The sequence below is a fragment of the Loxodonta africana genome, chromosome 22, assembly GCF_030014295.1.
Source record: "Loxodonta africana isolate mLoxAfr1 chromosome 22, mLoxAfr1.hap2, whole genome shotgun sequence".
NCBI classification, from domain to species: domain Eukaryota; kingdom Metazoa; phylum Chordata; class Mammalia; order Proboscidea; family Elephantidae; genus Loxodonta; species Loxodonta africana.
Window position 1 is genome coordinate 3,519,977 of NC_087363.1, and position 19,125 is coordinate 3,539,101.

General features: G+C 38.7%; 1 protein-coding gene across 1 annotated transcript; it reads left to right on the forward strand.

The window, feature by feature from the left end:
• Positions 1-204: 204 nt before the first annotated feature.
• On the forward strand, positions 205-18,770 carry LOC100676671 (olfactory receptor 5D13-like). Its single transcript, XM_064275171.1, has 4 exons — positions 205-288; positions 6,872-7,441; positions 13,504-13,639; positions 17,800-18,770. The coding sequence occupies exons 1-4, from the start codon at positions 205-207 to the stop codon at positions 18,768-18,770; spliced, it is 1,761 nt and encodes a 586-aa protein (XP_064131241.1).
• Positions 18,771-19,125: the final 355 nt, after the last annotated feature.

Genomic DNA, 19,125 nt, shown 5'->3' on the forward strand with positions numbered 1-19,125 from the left:
TATGGCTTTGGTGGTAGAAAAAAATGCCGCAGATCGAATGATAGAACTTTGCAAGACCAAAGACTTCTTTGTTGCAAATACCTTCTTTAACCAACATAAACTGTGAATATACATATGGGCCTCACCAGATGGAACACACAGAAGTTAAATTGACTACACCTGTGGAAACAGATGATGGAAAAGCTCAATATCATCAGTAAGAACATGGCCAGGGGACGGCTGTGGAACAGACCATCAACTGCTCTTATGCAAGTTCAAGCTGAAACTGAAGAAAATCAGAGCAAGACCGTGAGAGCCAAAATATGACCTTGAGTACATTCCACCTGAATTTAGAGACCATCTGAAGAATAGACTCGGCGCATCAAACACTAGTGACCGAAGACCAGACGAGTCGTGGAATGACATCAAGGACATCATCCATGAAGAAAGCAAGAGGTCATTGAAAAGACAGAAAAGAAAGAAAGGACGAAAATGGATGTCAGAAGAGACTCTGAAACTTGCTCTTGAGTGTTGAGCAGCTAAAGCAAAAGGAAGAATTGATGAAGTAAAAGAACTGAACAGAAGATTTCAAAGGGCCTCTCGAGAAGACAACGTAAAGTACTATAATGACATGTGCAAAGAGCTGGAGATGGAAAACCAAAAGGGAAGAACACGCTCAGCGTTTCTCAAGCTGAAAGAACTGAAGAAAAATTCGAGTCTCGATTTGCAATAGTGAAGGGTTCCAGGGGGAAAATATTAAAATGAAGCAGGAAGCATCAAAAGAAGATGTAAGGAATACACAGAGTCATTATACCAAAAGGAATTAGTCGATGTGCAACCATTTCAAGAGGTGGCATATGATCAGGAACTGATGGTACTGAAGGAAGAAGTCCAAGCTGCTCTGAAGGCATTGGAGAAAAACAAGGCTCCAGGAATTGATGGAATATCAATTGAGATGTTTCAACAAACAGATGTAGCGCTGGAGGTGCTCACTTGGCTATGCCAAGAAATATGGAAGACAACTCCCTGGCCAACTGACAGGAAGAGATCCATATTTATGCCTATCCCCAAGAAAGGTGATGCAACAGAATGTGGAAATTATAGGACAATATCATTAATATCACACGCAAGCAAAATTTTTCTGAAGATCATCCAAAAATGGCTGCAGCAGTATATAGAAAGGGAACTGCCAGAAATTCAGGCTGGTTTCAGAAGAGGACATGGAACCAGGGATATCATTGCTGATGTCAGATGGATCCTGGCTGAAAGCAGAGAATACCAGAAGGATGTTTACCTGTGTTTTATTGATTATGCAAAGGCATTCGACTGTGTGGATCATGGCAAACTATGGATAACACTGTGAAGAATGGGAATTCCAGAACACTTAATTGTGCTCATGAGGAACCTTTACATAAGTCAAGAGGCAGTTGTTTGGACAGAACAAGGGGATACTGATTGGTTTAAAGTCAGGAAAGTTTGGCGTCGGGATTATATTCTTTCACCATACCTAGTCAGTCTGCATGTTGAACAGATAATTAGAAAAGTTGGACTATATGAAGGAGAACGGGGCATCAGGATTGGGGGAAGACTCCATTAACAACTTTCATTACGCAGATGACACAACCTTGCTTTCTGAAAGTGAAGAGGACTTGAAGCACTTACTAATGAAGATCAAAGACCACAGCCTTCAGTATGGATTAAACCTCAACATAAAGAAAACGAAAATCCTCACAACTGGACCAATGAGCAACATCATGATAAATGGAGAAAAGATTGAAGTTGTCAAGGGTTTCATTTTACTTGGATCCACAATCAACAGCCGTGGAAGCAGCAGTCAAGAAACCAAAAGACGTATTGCATTGGGCAAATGTGCTGCAAAGGACGTCTTCAAAGTGTTGAAAAGCAAAGATGTCAAGCTGAAGACTAAGGTGCCCTCACCCAAGCCATGGTATTTTCAATCACATCATCTGCATGTGAAAGCTGGACAATAAATAAGGAAGACCGAAGAAGAGTTGATGCCTTTGAATTGTGGTGTTGGCGAACAATATTGAATATACCATGGACTGCCAAAAGAATGAACAAATCTGTCTTGGATGAAGTGTGACCAGAATGTTCCTTAGAGGCAAGGATGGCGAGACTGAGTTCTTACATACTTAGGACATGTTTTCAGGAGGGATCAGTCCCTGTAGAAGGACATCATGCTTGGCAAAGTACAGGGTCAGCAGAAAAGAGGAAGACCCTCAATAAGGTGGATTGACACAGTGCCTGCAACAATGAGCTCAAGCATAACAACAATTGTAAGGATGGTGCAGGACCGTGCAGTGTTTCATTCTGTTGTGCATAGGGTTGCTATGAGTCGGAACCGATTCGACAGTACCTAACAACAACATGCAAGCAGTAGTCAAGAAGTCAAAAGACATATTGTATTGCGCAAATCTGCTGCAAAAGACCTCTTTAAAGTGTTAAAAAGCAAAGATGTCACTTTGAAGAATAAGGTGTGCCTCACCCAAGCCATGGTGTTTTCAATCACCTCATATTAATGTGAAAGCTGGGCAATGAATAAAGAAGACCAAAGAACTGATGCCTTTGAATTACGGGTGTTGGTGAAGAATATTTAAAATAAACCATGGAATGCCAAGACAACAAATAAAACCATGCTGGAAGAAGCAGAGCCAGAGTGCTCCTTAGAAGCAAGGGTGGCAAGACTGCGTCTCACATGCTTTGTACATGTAATCAGAAGGGATCGGTTTCTGGAAAAGGACATCATTCTTGGTTAAAAAAAAAAAAAGTGAAAAAGAGGAAGATCCTCAGCAAGATGGTTTGGCACAGTGGCTGCAACAATGGGCTCAGACATAACAATGGTCATGAAGGTGGCGCCGGACCTGGTAGTGTTTGGTTCTGTCGTATATAGGGTTGCTATGAGTCCACTGACTGGATGACACGTAACAACAACAACAGTAACAGTAAACACAGGAAGTGCGATTTTAGAAAAAAGACAGAAAATTTGTAAATAATATATAGTTCCAGTATAAACCAGTATGTAATTGATTTTTAAAATGTGCCAGGGAAGACACAGTAATTGAATGGAAGAAAATAATCTTATCCTTTACTTCACTCCACAAAAAATAATTTTAAATGCATTATATACTTCAGCAAACATCTCCAGCGACTGGAATAAAGCATACAGGTCTATCTCTGTGATAACTGATAAATGTGACTTAATCTAAAATCAAAATTTGTCATCACCAAAATATATCATTAAGGACATGAATAGGAAGCCCAAAGATTAGGAGTAAGTATAAACAGACTGGGAGTGAACATTCACAACATATATGGCTGTCAGTTACTTAGAATTAATAAAGAATTCCCTCAAATCATTAATAACAAGACAATTGACCACATTAAAATGGACCAATGTATAGTCATTTCACAAGAACTATATAGGCTGAGAATAATTACAAAAAAATGTTCCAACATCATATGTCTTAATGGAAAAGTAAATTAAATATCAATTTACACTCAAGAGAATTGCTAAAATTGATTAGATAGTATTGAGCATTGGTTAAAGGCAATGAAAAACTGTGACAGTAGAGAGTGGTGATGGTTTTATGTGATGGACATAATCAATGTCACTGAATTTTACATGCAAAAAATGTTGAAATGGCAAATGTACATTTATGCATACATCAAAAAATGGTAATTTTTTTGCAAGGTAAAAATCTCGCCTCTTCCAGTATTGTCTTTGCCTCCAAATTTCATATTCTTTAATATCTCTCCTTCAGGTACTTTATTACAACATATGCGAATTTATTCTTGGTAACTTTTATTTTAAGTTTTTCTTCAACTCTCTATCTTTCCTTGCTGTATTTTTTAAAATTTCCTTGTAGTTGTCATGAAATAGTAAGTTTCTGTAATAACATTTTTTGGTACAGAAGCCATGACCCCTTCAGCAGCCTGGTTGAGTCTATGAACCCATCTTAGAAACACGTTTTTTAAATAAATACCCACTGCCGTCCAGTCGATTCCGACTCATAGCGACCCTATAGGACAGAGTAGAACTGTCCCATAGAGTTTACAAAGAGCGCCTGGTGGATTTGAACTGCCAACCTCTTGGTTAGCAGCCATAGCAATTAACCACTACGCCACCAGGGTTTCCTTTTAAATAAATAGTATGTAATATTTTGAATTTCATATTCAATGCATTATACTGATACCAAAGTAAGGGTATTAAAAACACAAAATTGTGATAGAATAATAGTTGTACTTCCTCATTAATGTATTAGATAACAATTTCTACATACATGTCTATAAGCTATTGTAATTTGGAAACAGGAATAAGCATGCAAATATCTCTAGATATTTTATAATCTATATGTTACATAAAAATACCTATGATTACTATCCTCAGAGGTGGTGTTGATAGTACTCTCGTTTGTTACCTACCTTCAAAATTGAAAGACTCACTAAATTTTGCTTAAACTTCACTGAAAAGAAAGATGCTTCTTTTCCCCCCATACTACCTCATCATAATATGGTTGCTCGTTGATTATCTTTTGTTTTTGATGATTTATTTATTTTTGTTTTGTTTTTCATTTCTAGAAAATCCGTATAGGTCTTTTTTCAAATAATGATGTGTACGATTGCTTAGTGCAAAATGGGTACTAGGTTTCTATTGGCCCTATATAACTGGTATGGGTAAAGAATGGGTTAAATGTTTTCTCATTGAAAACTTCTATGACAGAAGAAGTCTGAGTACTCCAGAAAGAGGCCTTTGCAAACATGTAGGGTTGATTGCTGACAGTGTTGTACCCATGTCCACAAAGAAAGTAAAAGTAAAAGGCTCCCCATTGACTTGGAGAGTTATCTCACCGCCCCCCCCAATTTGGACAAGGGGAATATTGTCAAAGCCTCTATAAGTTTCCCGGAGCATCATCACATTGATTTTTCTAAAAGTGGCACTGGAGTCACATTTCGTTTATTCTAAAGCTTAAAACAATTCCTTTTAAAGTGACCAGGTTTCTTGCAATAGTTGCAGACCACAGGATCCATGATCAACACCCATGGAAGCAGCAGTCAAGACATCAAAAGACGCATTGCATTGAGTAAATCTGCTCTAAAGCATTGAAAAGCAGAGAGGTCACCTCCCCTGACCCAAGCCGTGGTATTTTCAATTGCATCATATGCATGTGAAAGCTGGACAATGAATAAGGAAGACAGAAGAAGAGTTGACGCCTTTGAATTGTGATGTTGCCGAAGAATATTGAATATACCATGGACTGCCATAAGAACGAACAAATCTGTCTTGGAAGAAGTGCAACCAGAATGCTCCTTAGAAGCAAGGTTGGTGAGACTGTGTCTTACATACTTTGGACTTGTTGTCAGGAGGGATCAGTCCCTGGAGAAGAACATCATGCTGGGCAAAATACAGGGTCAGCAGAAAGAGGAAGACCCTCAATGAGGTGGATTGACACAGTGGCTACAACAATGAGCTTAAGCATAACAACAAGTGTAAGGATGTTTTGTTCTGTTGTGCGTAGGGTTGCTATTATACAGAACCGACTCCATGGCACCTAACAACAACAAAAACATGGGAGCATCATTACTGGTAAGAGAATTCCCTTGCTTTGTCTTTGCTCCCACAGGTTTCTGTAACTGCTGCAATTGGGCAGTCATTCATTTTTCTTTGTTTTTTTCCTTTAGTCTCTTTCTTTTGCTGTTCCAAAGTGTGGTCATTAAGGTCGTGTGTCAACTTGGCTTGGCCATGATTCTCAGTGGTTTGGCAGTTATGATGTAGTTTAGTAGTCATATAATAATGTGATCACCTCCATGATGGGATCTGCTATGCGTAGCCAATCAGTTGAAAGGCAGTTTTCTTGGGAATGTGACCTGCACCCAATATAGGTGGATTTTCTGGACATTCTCATGGGCTTTTGCTTGCTCTGGATTCTGTAGCTAACTCCTGTTCATCTGACTTCTGGTTCTTGGGACTTGAGCTAGCAGTCTACCTATTGATCTTGGGATTTGTCAGCCTCTATAGTCTGTGAGCCAGGGGCCTGCCAACTTATTTGCGGATCTTGGGATTTTGTTTGCCTCTACAACCTGTGAGTCAGAATCCTTTTATCTGACCTGCTGATTTATCGTTTACCAGCCTCTGCAGCTACATAAGTCATGAGAAGCCTCCAGCCTGACGTATGGACTTGGGACTTCCCAGGTTCTACAACAGTGTGTGCCATTACCTTGGTATAAATCTCTCAATATGTATGTATAGATGCTTCACTGCTTTTGCTTCTCTAGAGAACCCAGCCTAAGACATTTGGTACTGAGAGTGGTTCTAGAGAAACTAAATTGTAAGCATGGTTTTCTAATTTGATTCTCAAGTCTGGTTAGTCTTAAAGATGTTAACAACTTTACTTCCAGTAGTAAAGAGGGCACTGCTAATCCATGGCATGAAGTGGTAAGAGAAATACACAAAATGTCACCATCAATAGATCAGGTATTGGTGAGTGGTGAGGCTCTGGGTGATCACATGTTTGATACCTTTCTACAATTTTGTCAGAATGAGAATTATAAGGAACTGGATTGGTTGGTCCTACTTTCACTGGGAAAAGAAGTAAAAGAAAGAGATCAGTTAGGGGCATCAGAGTCAAAGCTCAAGCACTGCATAAATGGCTTCAAAGTTTCCACTTATGCCTTGAAAGAAAGCCTTATTTCTTATAGCAACAGAGCTGATATTGCTGGAAATCAAACCCAGAGTCTTATCTTAAGGGTGGTTGAATTACACCACCAACTGAATTCCCAACCTTGAGTCATGTCTGAAGTTAAAATGAGGCATTGATTGGGAAGCAATGGGATCCTGAAACTTGATAAGATTACTCCATCTTTGCCTGCTAAGCTGCCCTCCCCAGTAAAACTATTAGCCTTTCCACCCCCATGGGATGAGATTAAGCCAGCTGTGTCTGAAGAAGCTTTGTCTGAGTCATTTCCTGGGGCATCTCTTGAGGCAGATGCCTTACAAGACAATGCTGAATGTTCTCAAAACTCATACCTACCACCCATTTTGGCTTCTAGACCTATAACTAAACTTAAGTACCAGCAGGCCCCAAAAGGTAAAGTACAACATCTGACCCAGGAGCGAGTATGCTACATTCCAAAAGAACTGCTTGAATTTTCTAATGTATACATAGAGAAATCTGGGGAATATATGTGGGAATGGCTATTAAGGGTGTGGGATAATAGTGCAAGTAACATAAAGATGCATCGGCCTGAGTTTATTGATATGAGCCCACTAAGCACAGATTCTTCATTCGATGTTTCAGCCCGAGAGGTTAGGAAAGGACCTAATAGTTTATTTGGTTGGTTCACTGAAGCATGGAATATGCAGTGGCCTACACTAAATCAAGCTGAAGTATCAGACCTGCCTTGGTATACTGTAGAAGAGGGTATCCAAAGCTTAGAAGAGTGGGCATGTTAGAAAGGATTTTTCAGGTTAGACCTAGAGATCCACACATGAAGTACACAGAGCACATGCCTTTTATCAAAACTGTGAGGAACAAATTTGTGAAGGGAACCCCAGCATCCCTGAAGACTGCTGTGATTGCTATTTTATGTAAGTCAGATTTGACAGTGGAAACTGCCCTAACTGAGTAAGGCACCTAACTGCAATGGTGCTGATTTGACTACGTGGTGGTAGGGGCTAAGTAGTGGCACTCAAATGACAAAGGCAAGGAGGATGTGATTATAGTAATGGATCAAAAAAAAAAAAAAAAAGCCTGCTGCTGTTGAGTCAATTCCAACTCATAACGACCCTATAGGGCAGAGGAGAACTGCCCCATAGAGTTTCCAAGGAGCACCTGGTGGATTTGAACTGCTGACCTTTTGGTTGGCAGCTGTAGCACTTAACCACTACACCACCAGGGTTTCCACTGTAATGGATATCAGAGTCAAAGCAGTAATCAGAATAGTCTGACTCGTGTGGACTTATGGCCTTGGCTACCTAGTCCTGGTGTTCCTAGGAATGGAATAGACAGAAAATCTAATAAATATTTCCTTGATATTCTGTACAACTGGAAGAAATCTAGGTCAAGTGAACAGCATCTAACTTGATTTGTCAGAGTAGAGAGTCATGGCCCCTCAATCAGTTCCAGACTTGACAAGTTTACAGACTTTACAGACCCACAGCCCTTTAATGAAGGGGAGATCAGATCCCCTTGAGGAATGATCCCAGAACAATGGCAAAAATTTATATTGTTAATCTTTCTGATAAACTTCCCCAATGGAATCTATGGCCTTTCACAAGAGAGATTTTTCACTGGGGAAAAGGAAGTAATCAGAATTTTGGGGGAATTACTAGATACTGGCTCTAAACCGATACTAATTGCAGGAGGCTCAAAATGTCGCTGTGGTCCACCAGTCATAGTGAGGAAGTCTTAGTCATCTAGTGCTGCCATAACAGAAATACCACAAATAGATGGCTTTAACAAAGAGAAATTTATTTCCTCACAGTAAAGTAGGCTAAAAGTTCAAATTCAGGGCGTCAGCTCCAGGGGGAAGGCTTTCTCTCTCGGTTGGTCCTGGAGGAAGATCCTTGTCCTCAATCTTCCCATGGTCAAGGAACTTCTCAGAAGCATGGACCCCAGGTTCAAAAGGTGTGATCTGCTCCTTGTGTTGCTTTCTTGATGGTATGAAGTCCCCAACTCACTGCTTGTTTCCCTTTCCTTTCATCTCTTGTAAGATAAAAGGTGGTGCAGGCCACACCCCAGAGAAACTCCCTTTACATTGGATCAGGGATGTGACCTTAGCAAGGGTGTTACAATCCCACCAGAATGCTCTTTAACATAAAATTACACTCACAAAATGGAGGACAACCATACAATTTAGCCTAACCAAGTTGACACACATTTTTAGGGGACACAATTCAATCCATGACAAAGGACACATGGAGGCCAAGTTATTAATAAAATCTTAGCTTATGTCTGTCTCACAGTATGTCCAGTGGTTCCCTGGACCCATCCTGTAGTGATTTCCCCAGTTCCAGGATGCATAATTGGAATAGACATACTCAGCTCCTGGCAGAACCCTAGCATTAGATTGCTGACTAGTGGAATAAGGGCTATTATGGTGGGAAGAACCAAGTGAAAGCCATTAGAACTGGCCCTACGTAGGAAAATAGTAAAGCAAAAGCAATACTGCATTCTTGGAGGAATTGCAGAGTTTACTGCCTTCATCAAGGACATGAAATATGCAGGGCCAGTGGCCTGCCAGCTTACCTGCAGATCTTGGGATTTGTCAGCCTCTGTAGCCTGTGAGCCAGTAATTTTTTTTAACTCTCAAAGTTCTATACACATTTTAGTTAGCCTATCTTTATAATTTTAAATAGTTTCATCTTTTTCTTGATTGTAAGCTTGAAATTTTGCATAATTGATTTTTGGAGGGAAAACTTTGAAGAATCAGTCTGTAAGATCTATTAATTTTATGGTTCCTGTTTAACAGTTTTAGTCGAGGCACCTCTAAACCCATTTTCATAGAGTTCATTCCAACGCATAGCAACTTATAGGACAGAGTAGAACTGCCCATATGGTTTCCAAGGAGCAGCTGGTGGATTCAAATTGCTGATCTTTTGGTTAGCTGTTGAGCTCCTAACCACTGTGTCACCAGGGTTTCTGAAGCACCTATAAGGATGCTGAAAACTTTTTCAGAATCTACTCATTTTGCTGCTTCCATCGACCGACGGGTATCACCAGGACCTAACAACATGTTTATTATAGATATCAGGGGCACCAGGCTCCTATATTTCAGCTCACATCCTAAATTCATGGATAAATTTGTGAGGATTTTCCCTTGGATCAAGGAACTCTTTTACAATGGCACTAAGTTCAGCCTTAGACCCTGAGTGGAAGGAGACCTCAGGGTTCCTGCCTTGGCCCTTCGTTTACCCACCAAGGGCCTGGTGGATCCAATATCTTCTGAGCTACCAAATGGCATTTCAGACAAAATCAAACTCTCTAAGTCTGGCTATAGGGTCGCTATGAGTCAGAATCGGCTCAATGGCACTGGGTTTGGTTTTTTGGTTTTGGCTAGAGATTGGAAGGCAGTGATTTGACTGAGTCTAATTTTGTACTGTCTCCCAACGTTTTTTGCAATGATTATATTTGTTTGACTTGTTTAGACACTACTTCCTGTATGGAGGCAAATATGTGATGATGTCATTGAGACATCTCAAGATATCAAAAAAAAAAAAAAATTCCCATTGTGGTTGCTTTACACGAGACCCTTGAGTTTCTAGTTTACATCTCAAATATAATATTTTAGCCAGATCAAAACTTCCCTGTACAGGAAAACTTTCCCTGTAAGGGAAAAATTCCCCATAGCGTCCACTGTTGAGCCTCACAGCCCTTTGTGAGATTGTGCCATTTTTCTAAATACTGACCAATATTGGGACCAAGTATGGAGCAGAGTCCCCAACTCGGGGGGGGGGGCGGTATTTGTCATTCTTGTTATTATTATTCTCACTTTCTTTTGTTAGTTAACACAGAAAAGGAGACAAAAAAGGAGAAACACAATACAATCAAGAAATGCAGTTTTATCAAAAAACCTCCAGATGGAGCTCTCAAACAAAAATCTCAAAATGAAGCTTCAAATAGGTGTTTAAATCTTTTTCTCGTTTCAAATTGCATTTATTTTTTTATTAATGGGTTTTTAGGGGTTACTTATGTATTTTTGAATACAACTTTTTTTTTTGAAAATGTGCTATTTAAAAATCTTTTCTACTCTTGAGAAATAGTATAAACTGAGAAGAACGCATACTTTTGTGGTTTTGAGGAGGGGAGGGAGGGAGAGTGGGAGAGGGTTATTTACTGATTAGTGAAGGGAAGGACAATACTCAATACACAGAAGGTCAGCTCAACTGGACTGGACCAAAAGCAAGGAAGTTTCCGGGATAAACTGAATGCTTCAAAGGTCAGCGGAGCAAGGGTGGGAGTTTGGGGACTATGGCTTAAGGGGACTTCTAAGTCAACTGGCAAAATAATTCTATTATGAAAACATTCTGCATCCCACTTTGAAATGTGGCGTCTGGGGTCTTAAATGCTAACAAGCAGCCATCTAAGATGCATCAACTGGTCTCAACCCACCTGGATCAAAGGAGAATGAAGAACACCGAGGTCACACCATAACTATGAGCCCAAGAGACAGAAAGGGCCACAGGAACCAGAGACTTACATCATCCTGAGACCAGAAAAACTAGTTGGTGCCCGGCCACAATCGATGACTGCCCTGACAGGGAGCACAGCAGAGAACCTCTGAGGGAGCAGGAGAACAGTGGGATGCAGACCCCAAATTCTCATAAAAAGACCAGACTTAACGGTCTGACTGAGACTAGAGGAATCCTGGCAGTCATGGTCCCCAAACCTTCTGTTGGCCCAGGACAGGAATCATTCCTGAAGACAACTCATCAGACATGGAAGGGACTGGACAATGGGTAGGAGAGAGATACTGATGAAGAGTGAGCTACTTTTATCAGGTGGACACTTGAGACTGTGTTGGTATCTCCTGTCTGGAGGGGAGATAGGAGGGTAGAGAGGGTTAGAAACTGGCAAAATTGTCACGAAAGGAGAGACTGGAAGGGCTGACTCATTAGGGGGAGAGTAAGTGGGAGTATGGAGTAAGGTGTATATAAGCTTATACGTGACAGACTGACTTGATTTGTAAACGTTCACTTAAAGCTCAATAAAAATTATCAAAAAAAAATCTTTTCTACTATTCTGTGGCTTGTCTCTTATTACAGTGTTTTTCAACAAACAGAAATTCCCAACATGGATGAAGTCCAATTTATCAATTAAAAAAAGTTATGAATTGTTTTTGGTACAGGAGTAAAAAAATCATTTTTCTTCCTCAAGGTGACAAGTATTTTCTTCTAGATGTTTAATAATTTTAGGTTATACATCTATGTTTATGATTCATACTGAGTTAATTTTTTGTGGTTGTCATGGATTCAGTTATGTCCCCCCGAAAATGTGTGTATCAATTTGTCTGGGCTATGATTCCCAGTATTGTGTGGTTGTCTTCCATTTTGTGATTGTAATTTTATGTTAAAGAGGATTAGGTTTGTATTGTAACACCCTTGCTCAGGTCATATCCCTGATCCAATGTGAATGGAGTTTCCGTGGGATGCAGACTGCACCACCATTTATCTTACAAGACATAAAAGGAAAGGGAAGCAAACAGAGAAGGGGGACCTCCTATGACCAAGAAAGCAGTGCTGGGATCACAGTGCTTCCTTTGGACCTGTGGTCCCTGAGAGGAGAAGCTCCTAGTTCAGGGAAAGATTGATGAGAAGGCAAAAAGAGAGAAAAAGCCTTCCCCTGGAGCTGATGTTCTGAATTTGAACTTTTAGCCTACTTTACAAGAGGAAATAAATTTCTCTTTGTTAAAACCATCCACTTGTATTTTTGTTACAGCAGCACTAGATGACTAATATCCTTTTCTTTCATGATGACATATCTAAGTTAGCAATTCGGTCTTGCCATTCTCCCTTCCAAGGGGCATTCTGGTTGCATTTCTTCTAAGAGCGTTTCCTCTTTTGGCAGTCTTTGCCAACATCACAGTTCAAATGCATCAATTCTTCTGTCTTCCTTTTACATTATCCAACTAAGACAATGGTGTAAGTTACGGATTGAGGTCTGTTTTTTGTTTTGCTTCTTGCATGTGGATATCCAACTGATTCTGTACTATTTGTTAAAAGTACTGCTCCTTCTCCACTGGATTGCATTTGTGCAGTTGCCAAACATCATTTTTCTATGTGTTCTTGGAATTATTTCTAGGTTATAGACCAGAAATTTTAGAATTACATTGACTATGTATACAAAAAGCCTGTTGGGATTATTATTGTGATTGCATGAAATTTATATGTTAATTAGAAAGAAATGACATCTTAACAGTATTGAATTTTCCAATTCATGAATGTCATGTATCTCTTCATCGATTTTGGTCTTCTTTAATGTTTTGTTGTTTTATGTGCAGAGATCCTACACATATTTGTCAGGTTTATCTATAATGCCAAATATTTATGAGATTTTATTGGAACTATATTTTAATAGTTGATTAAATATTGATTTTTGATAAAAATAAAATTGAATTCTGTCTATTCGGTTTCTTGTTAAACATAGTTTGATTCTGAATGACTTTTTATGTAGATTTCACAGGATTTTATTCATAAAAGATCATGTCGTATGGATGACTTCTATTTATTTATGTATTTGCTTTATTCATTGTTTAAAACCTCCAGTACAATGCTGAATGGAAGCAGTGAGAGTTGACACATTTTCCTAATCCTAGGAAGATAACATTCAGTCTTCTACACTAAATACGAAGTTAGCTGTGGTATGTTTCATAGATGCTATTTATCAGGTTGAGGAAGTTTCCTTTTGTTCCCAGTTTTCACAGTCTTTTTATAAAAAGTGAATGCTGAATTTTGGGATATTGCTGTTTCTGTGTCTATTGAGAAAATCATGAACTTTTCCTTTTTAGTGCACTGATTTTGTGCTTATTTTGGAAGAAGTACAACCAGAATGCTCCTTAGAAGCAAGGATGGTGAGACTGCGCCTTACTTACTTAGGACACGTTGTCAGGAGAGATCAGCCCCTGGAGAAGGACATCATGCTTGGTAAGTACAGGGTCATTGGGAAAGAGGAAGACTCTTAATGAGACGGACTGACACAGTGGCTGCAACAATGGGCTCAAGCATAACAACGAATATTGTAAGGACGGCTCAGGACCGGGCAGGGTTTCGTTCTGTGGTACGTAGGGTCGCTATGAGTCGGAACAGACTTGACAGCACCTAAGAACAACAATGATATTGTGCTAAAACCAGAAATAGAGCCTTCCTAAAAATGATAGAATTTCTATACAAAAGCCTATACTTGACATACTTCAATGTTAAATACTGATTGCTTTTCCCTTAATACTGAGAGTAAGGCAAAGATGTCCACTCTCATAATTTTTATTCCACATTTTCCTGTCAATCTCAGCTGCTGCATTTAAACAAGAAAAATGTAGCCATGATGCAAGGAGGGAAAGCATTAAAACTGTTTCTATTCATAGGCATCATGATAACTTGCATAAAATCTAAGGGTATCTAAAAAATACTAGAATTTTAAAGTTTAAAATCCATTATATTTGTGTATATTCCTGCAATATAATTGGTTATGGAAATAAAAAATATAAATTTTACAATAATAAGAGAAAATGAAATGATTAGCAATAAAGAAAATAAACAACCTGACTGGTGTTTTACGAATGAATTTTTTCATAGCACTTTTGTGTAGTTTACATGTGTATAAAATCAGTATGGGTTCAGTCTGGTTCATTTATTTATTTACTTATTTTAAAGATGAATGGGCTAAAGCTAATGATACAAATGTCCCCAGAGCTTAAAAAAAATAATCCACAGCAAGAAATCACATGAGACAGTGTTTCATCTAATTTTTCAAATTGTGGCCTCTGAGGCAGTGCTTCCATGATATTCTCTTTGGCCCACATCCCAGTGGCCATGATGACACATATCTGACACAGTTTGGTGCCAGAAATTAGCTGCTTGATGTGCTTTTCACTCTCTGCTAACACTGGATTTCCCTAATAGGTTGGAGAAAGATTGTTTATATGAAATATTAAAATGAAATGTTTACATTCTATGGACTCCTTCAGTCTTTTTTGGTTTGTTTCTATTTAAATAGAATACTAATCAGGAGAATTCTCAGAGTTCATCCATCTTAGCAAAGGCATCTTCAGTCAATGAATCACCTAAGTGCTTTGGTATTTAGGTGAGTTTATTCAATACTTGTTTTATTTCATTTAAGAAGTAAAATATTTAGCTATGATAATCATTGCAAGAAATGAAAACATATGTCTATTAAAATTTAGTCAGTTTGGCTTGGAGAAGCCTCAGGGTGTTATGCCATTACACATTCTTACTTTCAAATGATTTCTTGACTTTCTCAACAGGTGCGCAGCAATGAAAGAGGCATTTAGTTAATGGAGAATAATCAAATGTGAGTTTTGTTCTAAAAGTTTCTACAAAGAAAGAAGGTAACAATAATGAACAAATTTATAAATTATAGGATACAATATATAGTAATTGTGATCTCTAAGCCTTAAAATATGCAAGTATAGGGATGATAAGACAAAATACCTAATATCTATAATAGTAGAGGGAAAAATAAAACATTACGAGAGAGAACAAAATGGGAAAATATACTTTATGCAAATAAGCATGTGCTGCTTAACAGAGTTCGATAAATTCAGCATGATAAGAGAAGCAGAAGTTAGTAGTAATGATACACAGACCTCAGGCAGTTTTGGAAAAGCCACCCTGACAACATGCATTAACTATATAAAAGCATTTGGATCTTAAAAGACATTGACTGTCAGGATAAAGTGATCATGGAAAATTATTTTGGCATGTTGTGTAAAATTATTAAAAATAATTCTAAAAATAAAATTGAGAGACTTCTTTGAAAAAAAGAAAAAAAAACCTATTGTCATCGAGTTGATTCTGACTCATAGTGACGCTAATAGGACAGAGTAGAACTGCCCCGCAGAGTTTCCAAGGAACACCTGGTGGATTCGAACTGCCAACCTTTTGATTAGCAGCCATAGCACTTAACCACTGTGCCACCAGGTTTTCCTTGGTTGAAAATATGTGGCCAAAATCCAGCTGAGTAGTGCCTTATATAGAATGGTAGTAAAGGAATGGTTGGTGAATTAGTCTTTCAGAGATATTTTTCCCACATGCCCAAACCTGATAAAACTAGAGAGAGATATTAAGTGATGGGAATTCAGAAAGGAGAATGGGGAAAATGAAATTATATATCTTAGGTTAAAAAAAAAAATTTTTTTTTTTTTTTTGACTAAATAAAACCCAGCTGTATTTCTGTCAGGCATGTTCAGATCGTAGAGAAGCCAGTGCCTAAGTGAAAATAATCAAACTGCCAGTAAATGCTTCCATATCCTAATCATCACAATCAACACCATCATGAGAATGATTTCAATGAGGAAAAAAGTGACAGTAGTCCTCAATATCACGGGTTTATTTAAATAACTCCACCTTCATGGACAATGTTACATCTGGTGATTATTTTGCGAATAACCAATCTTCAACCTATGAAAGACATAAAGGAAGCACTTCTATTATACTCCTTACTTGGTAACTGATATTTTTTTCCAGAGAACATGATCGAATGGTATCAGTGGATGGGAAGAGATAGGAGATGTGTGAGAATCCAAGAGGGGCAGATTCATACGAAGATTAGCAAAGAGTGATGAGAGAAGTCTTATAAATCTCTTGGCATCAGGAAATAACTAAGCAATAGATATAAGGATATAATAGGTTTAATTCTTATTACTCCAATGCAACAGGAAAGAGCCTGGGAGTGCCAAGCGGATGATGGGCTTGAGGATTATGCTGCCAGGTTCAGAAAGAGTTCAAGTTTCCCTTCTGTTCTTGTCATGGGGTTACGGAGTGCAGTGCTTCTCTGAGAATTCAGGGATTCCCTTGCCTTCTGCTCTATATTGTCCTGCAGGGTTTTCTTATACTCCAAGTCTCTTCAGGTATGTCCCAACTCCATATGAGTAGACATTTGGCACTCATTTAGAAAGAAAACTAGGGAGTAGGCATTGTGAACCACAAAGGAAATATAAAATGACCCCAGCCAACCGTACTTGATACTGAAAACAAATTTCTCATTTCTGAAGTTCTTTCCCAATACCTATTCCATCAAGTCGATTCTGACTCATAGCGACCCTATAGGACAGAGTAGAGTTTCCAGAGCGCCTGGTAGATTCGAACTGCCAACATTTTGGTTAATAGCTGCAACACTTAACCACTATGTCACCAGGGTTTCCTCTATCCCAATGGCATCAAACATACCACGGTATGTATTTGAGTTTGGTCTCTAGCCTGATATTTGTTCTTTGCATAGCTTAAGACTTGATTCGAGATACCAATACAAATTTGTGCTGCAGGATAGCATTTAAGAGCAGTGTCCAGTACTTTCACAGTTTTAACTCTTTGTCACTTACCCATCTTTCCCTAAAGCCACATTGGAAAGGAAGAGATTTATATGAAATACTGCTTCAACTATTTTTATCAAAGATGACACAACATGTATTTGATGGTGAGCACCTGCCAAAGAATGATATGATGTGCATTGAAAAATAACATTTATAAGGGCATTTTGTGATGAGTGAAAAATTTCAGTAGATTTCTACTCCAGAGTGATAGAATATGTTGAGATTATTGGATTAGTAGGATAATGAAGATTCAGAAAAGTAACATAGCCCAACCACAAAATTTTGCCTTGATCATTTTCCCGTGTTGTTTAAAAAAAAAAAAAAATCAGTTCTAAGTTAATTGCTGATAGCTAAAAAGGAGGGACCAGAAGAGCCTATAGAAATTCTTAAGCTGTATTTTTCTATAAAACAGTTTTTTTTCAAGAAGTTCAGATTCATGCTAAAAGACAAAGTGGCTTTTCCTATGAAGTCAGCTGCCTTTGATAATGATCTTGATTGTAATATAGTCGAGTCTACTCTCTTTGTTATTCCTCTTCCAAATTTGTTCTTTAATATTCTTCTTGCACAAAATTAATATTCACTGTGTAATGTGATATAAAAAAATTTTTTTAATGTGATATTAGTAAGTTCTAACTATTCACATAAAGTAACAGTGGCAAACATGTAATTTCCCACAAAATCTACATAGACACTCAATAAGCCTTTTTTTCTTGTTGTTAATTTATACTGCCTAATTCAATTATTTTCTTCCTCAAGATAATCAGATTTCTTATTTTCTCAACAGGAAACAAGAAGATCGGAGTGCTGGAGCCATGTTCATCCTCTTGGGCTTCTCAGAATACCCAGACCTCCAGATGCCCCTCTTCATGGTCTTCCTGTCCATCTACATGGTCACCGGTGTTGGGAATCTGAGCATGATCTTAATCATCAGGATCAACCCCAAACTCCACACCCCCATGTACTTTTTCCTCAGCCACTTGTCATTTGTTGATTTCTGTTACTCTTCAGTAGTTACACCCAAACTGTTAGAAAACCTGGTTGTGGAAGACAGAACCATCTCCTTCACAGGGTGCATCACGCAGTTCTTCTTGGCTTGCATATTTGTGGTGACAGAGACATTCATGTTGGCAGTGATGGCTTATGACCGATGTGTAGCAGTTTGTAACCCCTTGCTCCATACAGTCACAATGTCCCCAAAGCTTTGTTTCTTGTTGGTGGCTGCCTCCTACTCTTGGAGCATAGTCTGTTCCTTGACATTCACCTATTTTCTGTTAACATTATCCTTTTGTGGGACTAATTTCATAAATAACTTTGTCTGTGAGCATGCTGCCATTGTTGCTGTGTCCTGCTCTGACCCCTACATTAGTCAGAAGGTCATTTTAGTGTCAGCCACATTCAATGAAATAAGCAGCCTTATTATCATTCTTACTTCCTATGTTTTCATATTCATCACTATCATGAAGATGCCTTCAACTGGGAGGCGGCACAAAGCCTCCTCCACCTGTGCCTCCCACCTAACTGCCATTTCTATCTTCCACGGAACCATCCTTTTTCTCTACTGTGTGCGTAACTCCAAGGGCTCATGGCTCATGGTCAAGGTGGCCTCTGTGTTTTACACAGTGGTCATCCCCATGCTGAACCCCCTGATCTACAGCCTCAGGAACAAAGATGTGAAGGAGGCAGCTAGGAAGATAGTGAATACCAAGTTACCCTGTCACAAACTGTAAAGTTGGTAAAGATTTATTTATTCCTTTTCGAGATAATCGTGAAGAATTTTTCAAGTGTTCTAGGTGAGAGGATACATCATAGTGCAATATAGCCAACAGAGTAAGCAAAGATCTGCTCAACACTCCAGCATGAAATATACTCAAAAGCATGAATTTTATTTTACGTTTTAAAGTGTGCATAGGACATACCTCTATCAGAATATGGATAGGATAAATTTATTTGGTAATGTAAATTTTATTTCATTTCTGTATACTAAGACAATAAAAAATATCACTGGCTAATATTTGGGGTCATTCGATCTGGCCTGAACTTGGCTGATGAACTCACCTCAGGGCAATAGGTATGTACATTGAT

What these genes read in the sequence shown, in the direction of transcription:
- LOC100676671 (XM_064275171.1), top strand. Translation starts at nt 205, where the DNA reads ATGGCCAGGGGACGGCTGTGGAACAGACCATCAACTGCTCTTATGCAA. An exon ending in AAGAAAATCAGAGCAAGACC is followed by an intron (nt 289 to 6,871) that starts GTGAGAGCCAAA and finishes TTGCCTGCTAAG; the next exon opens with CTGCCCTCCCCAGTAAAACT. An exon ending in TCCAAAGCTTAGAAGAGTGG is followed by an intron (nt 7,442 to 13,503) that starts GCATGTTAGAAA and finishes TTTCCTTTTTAG; the next exon opens with TGCACTGATTTTGTGCTTAT.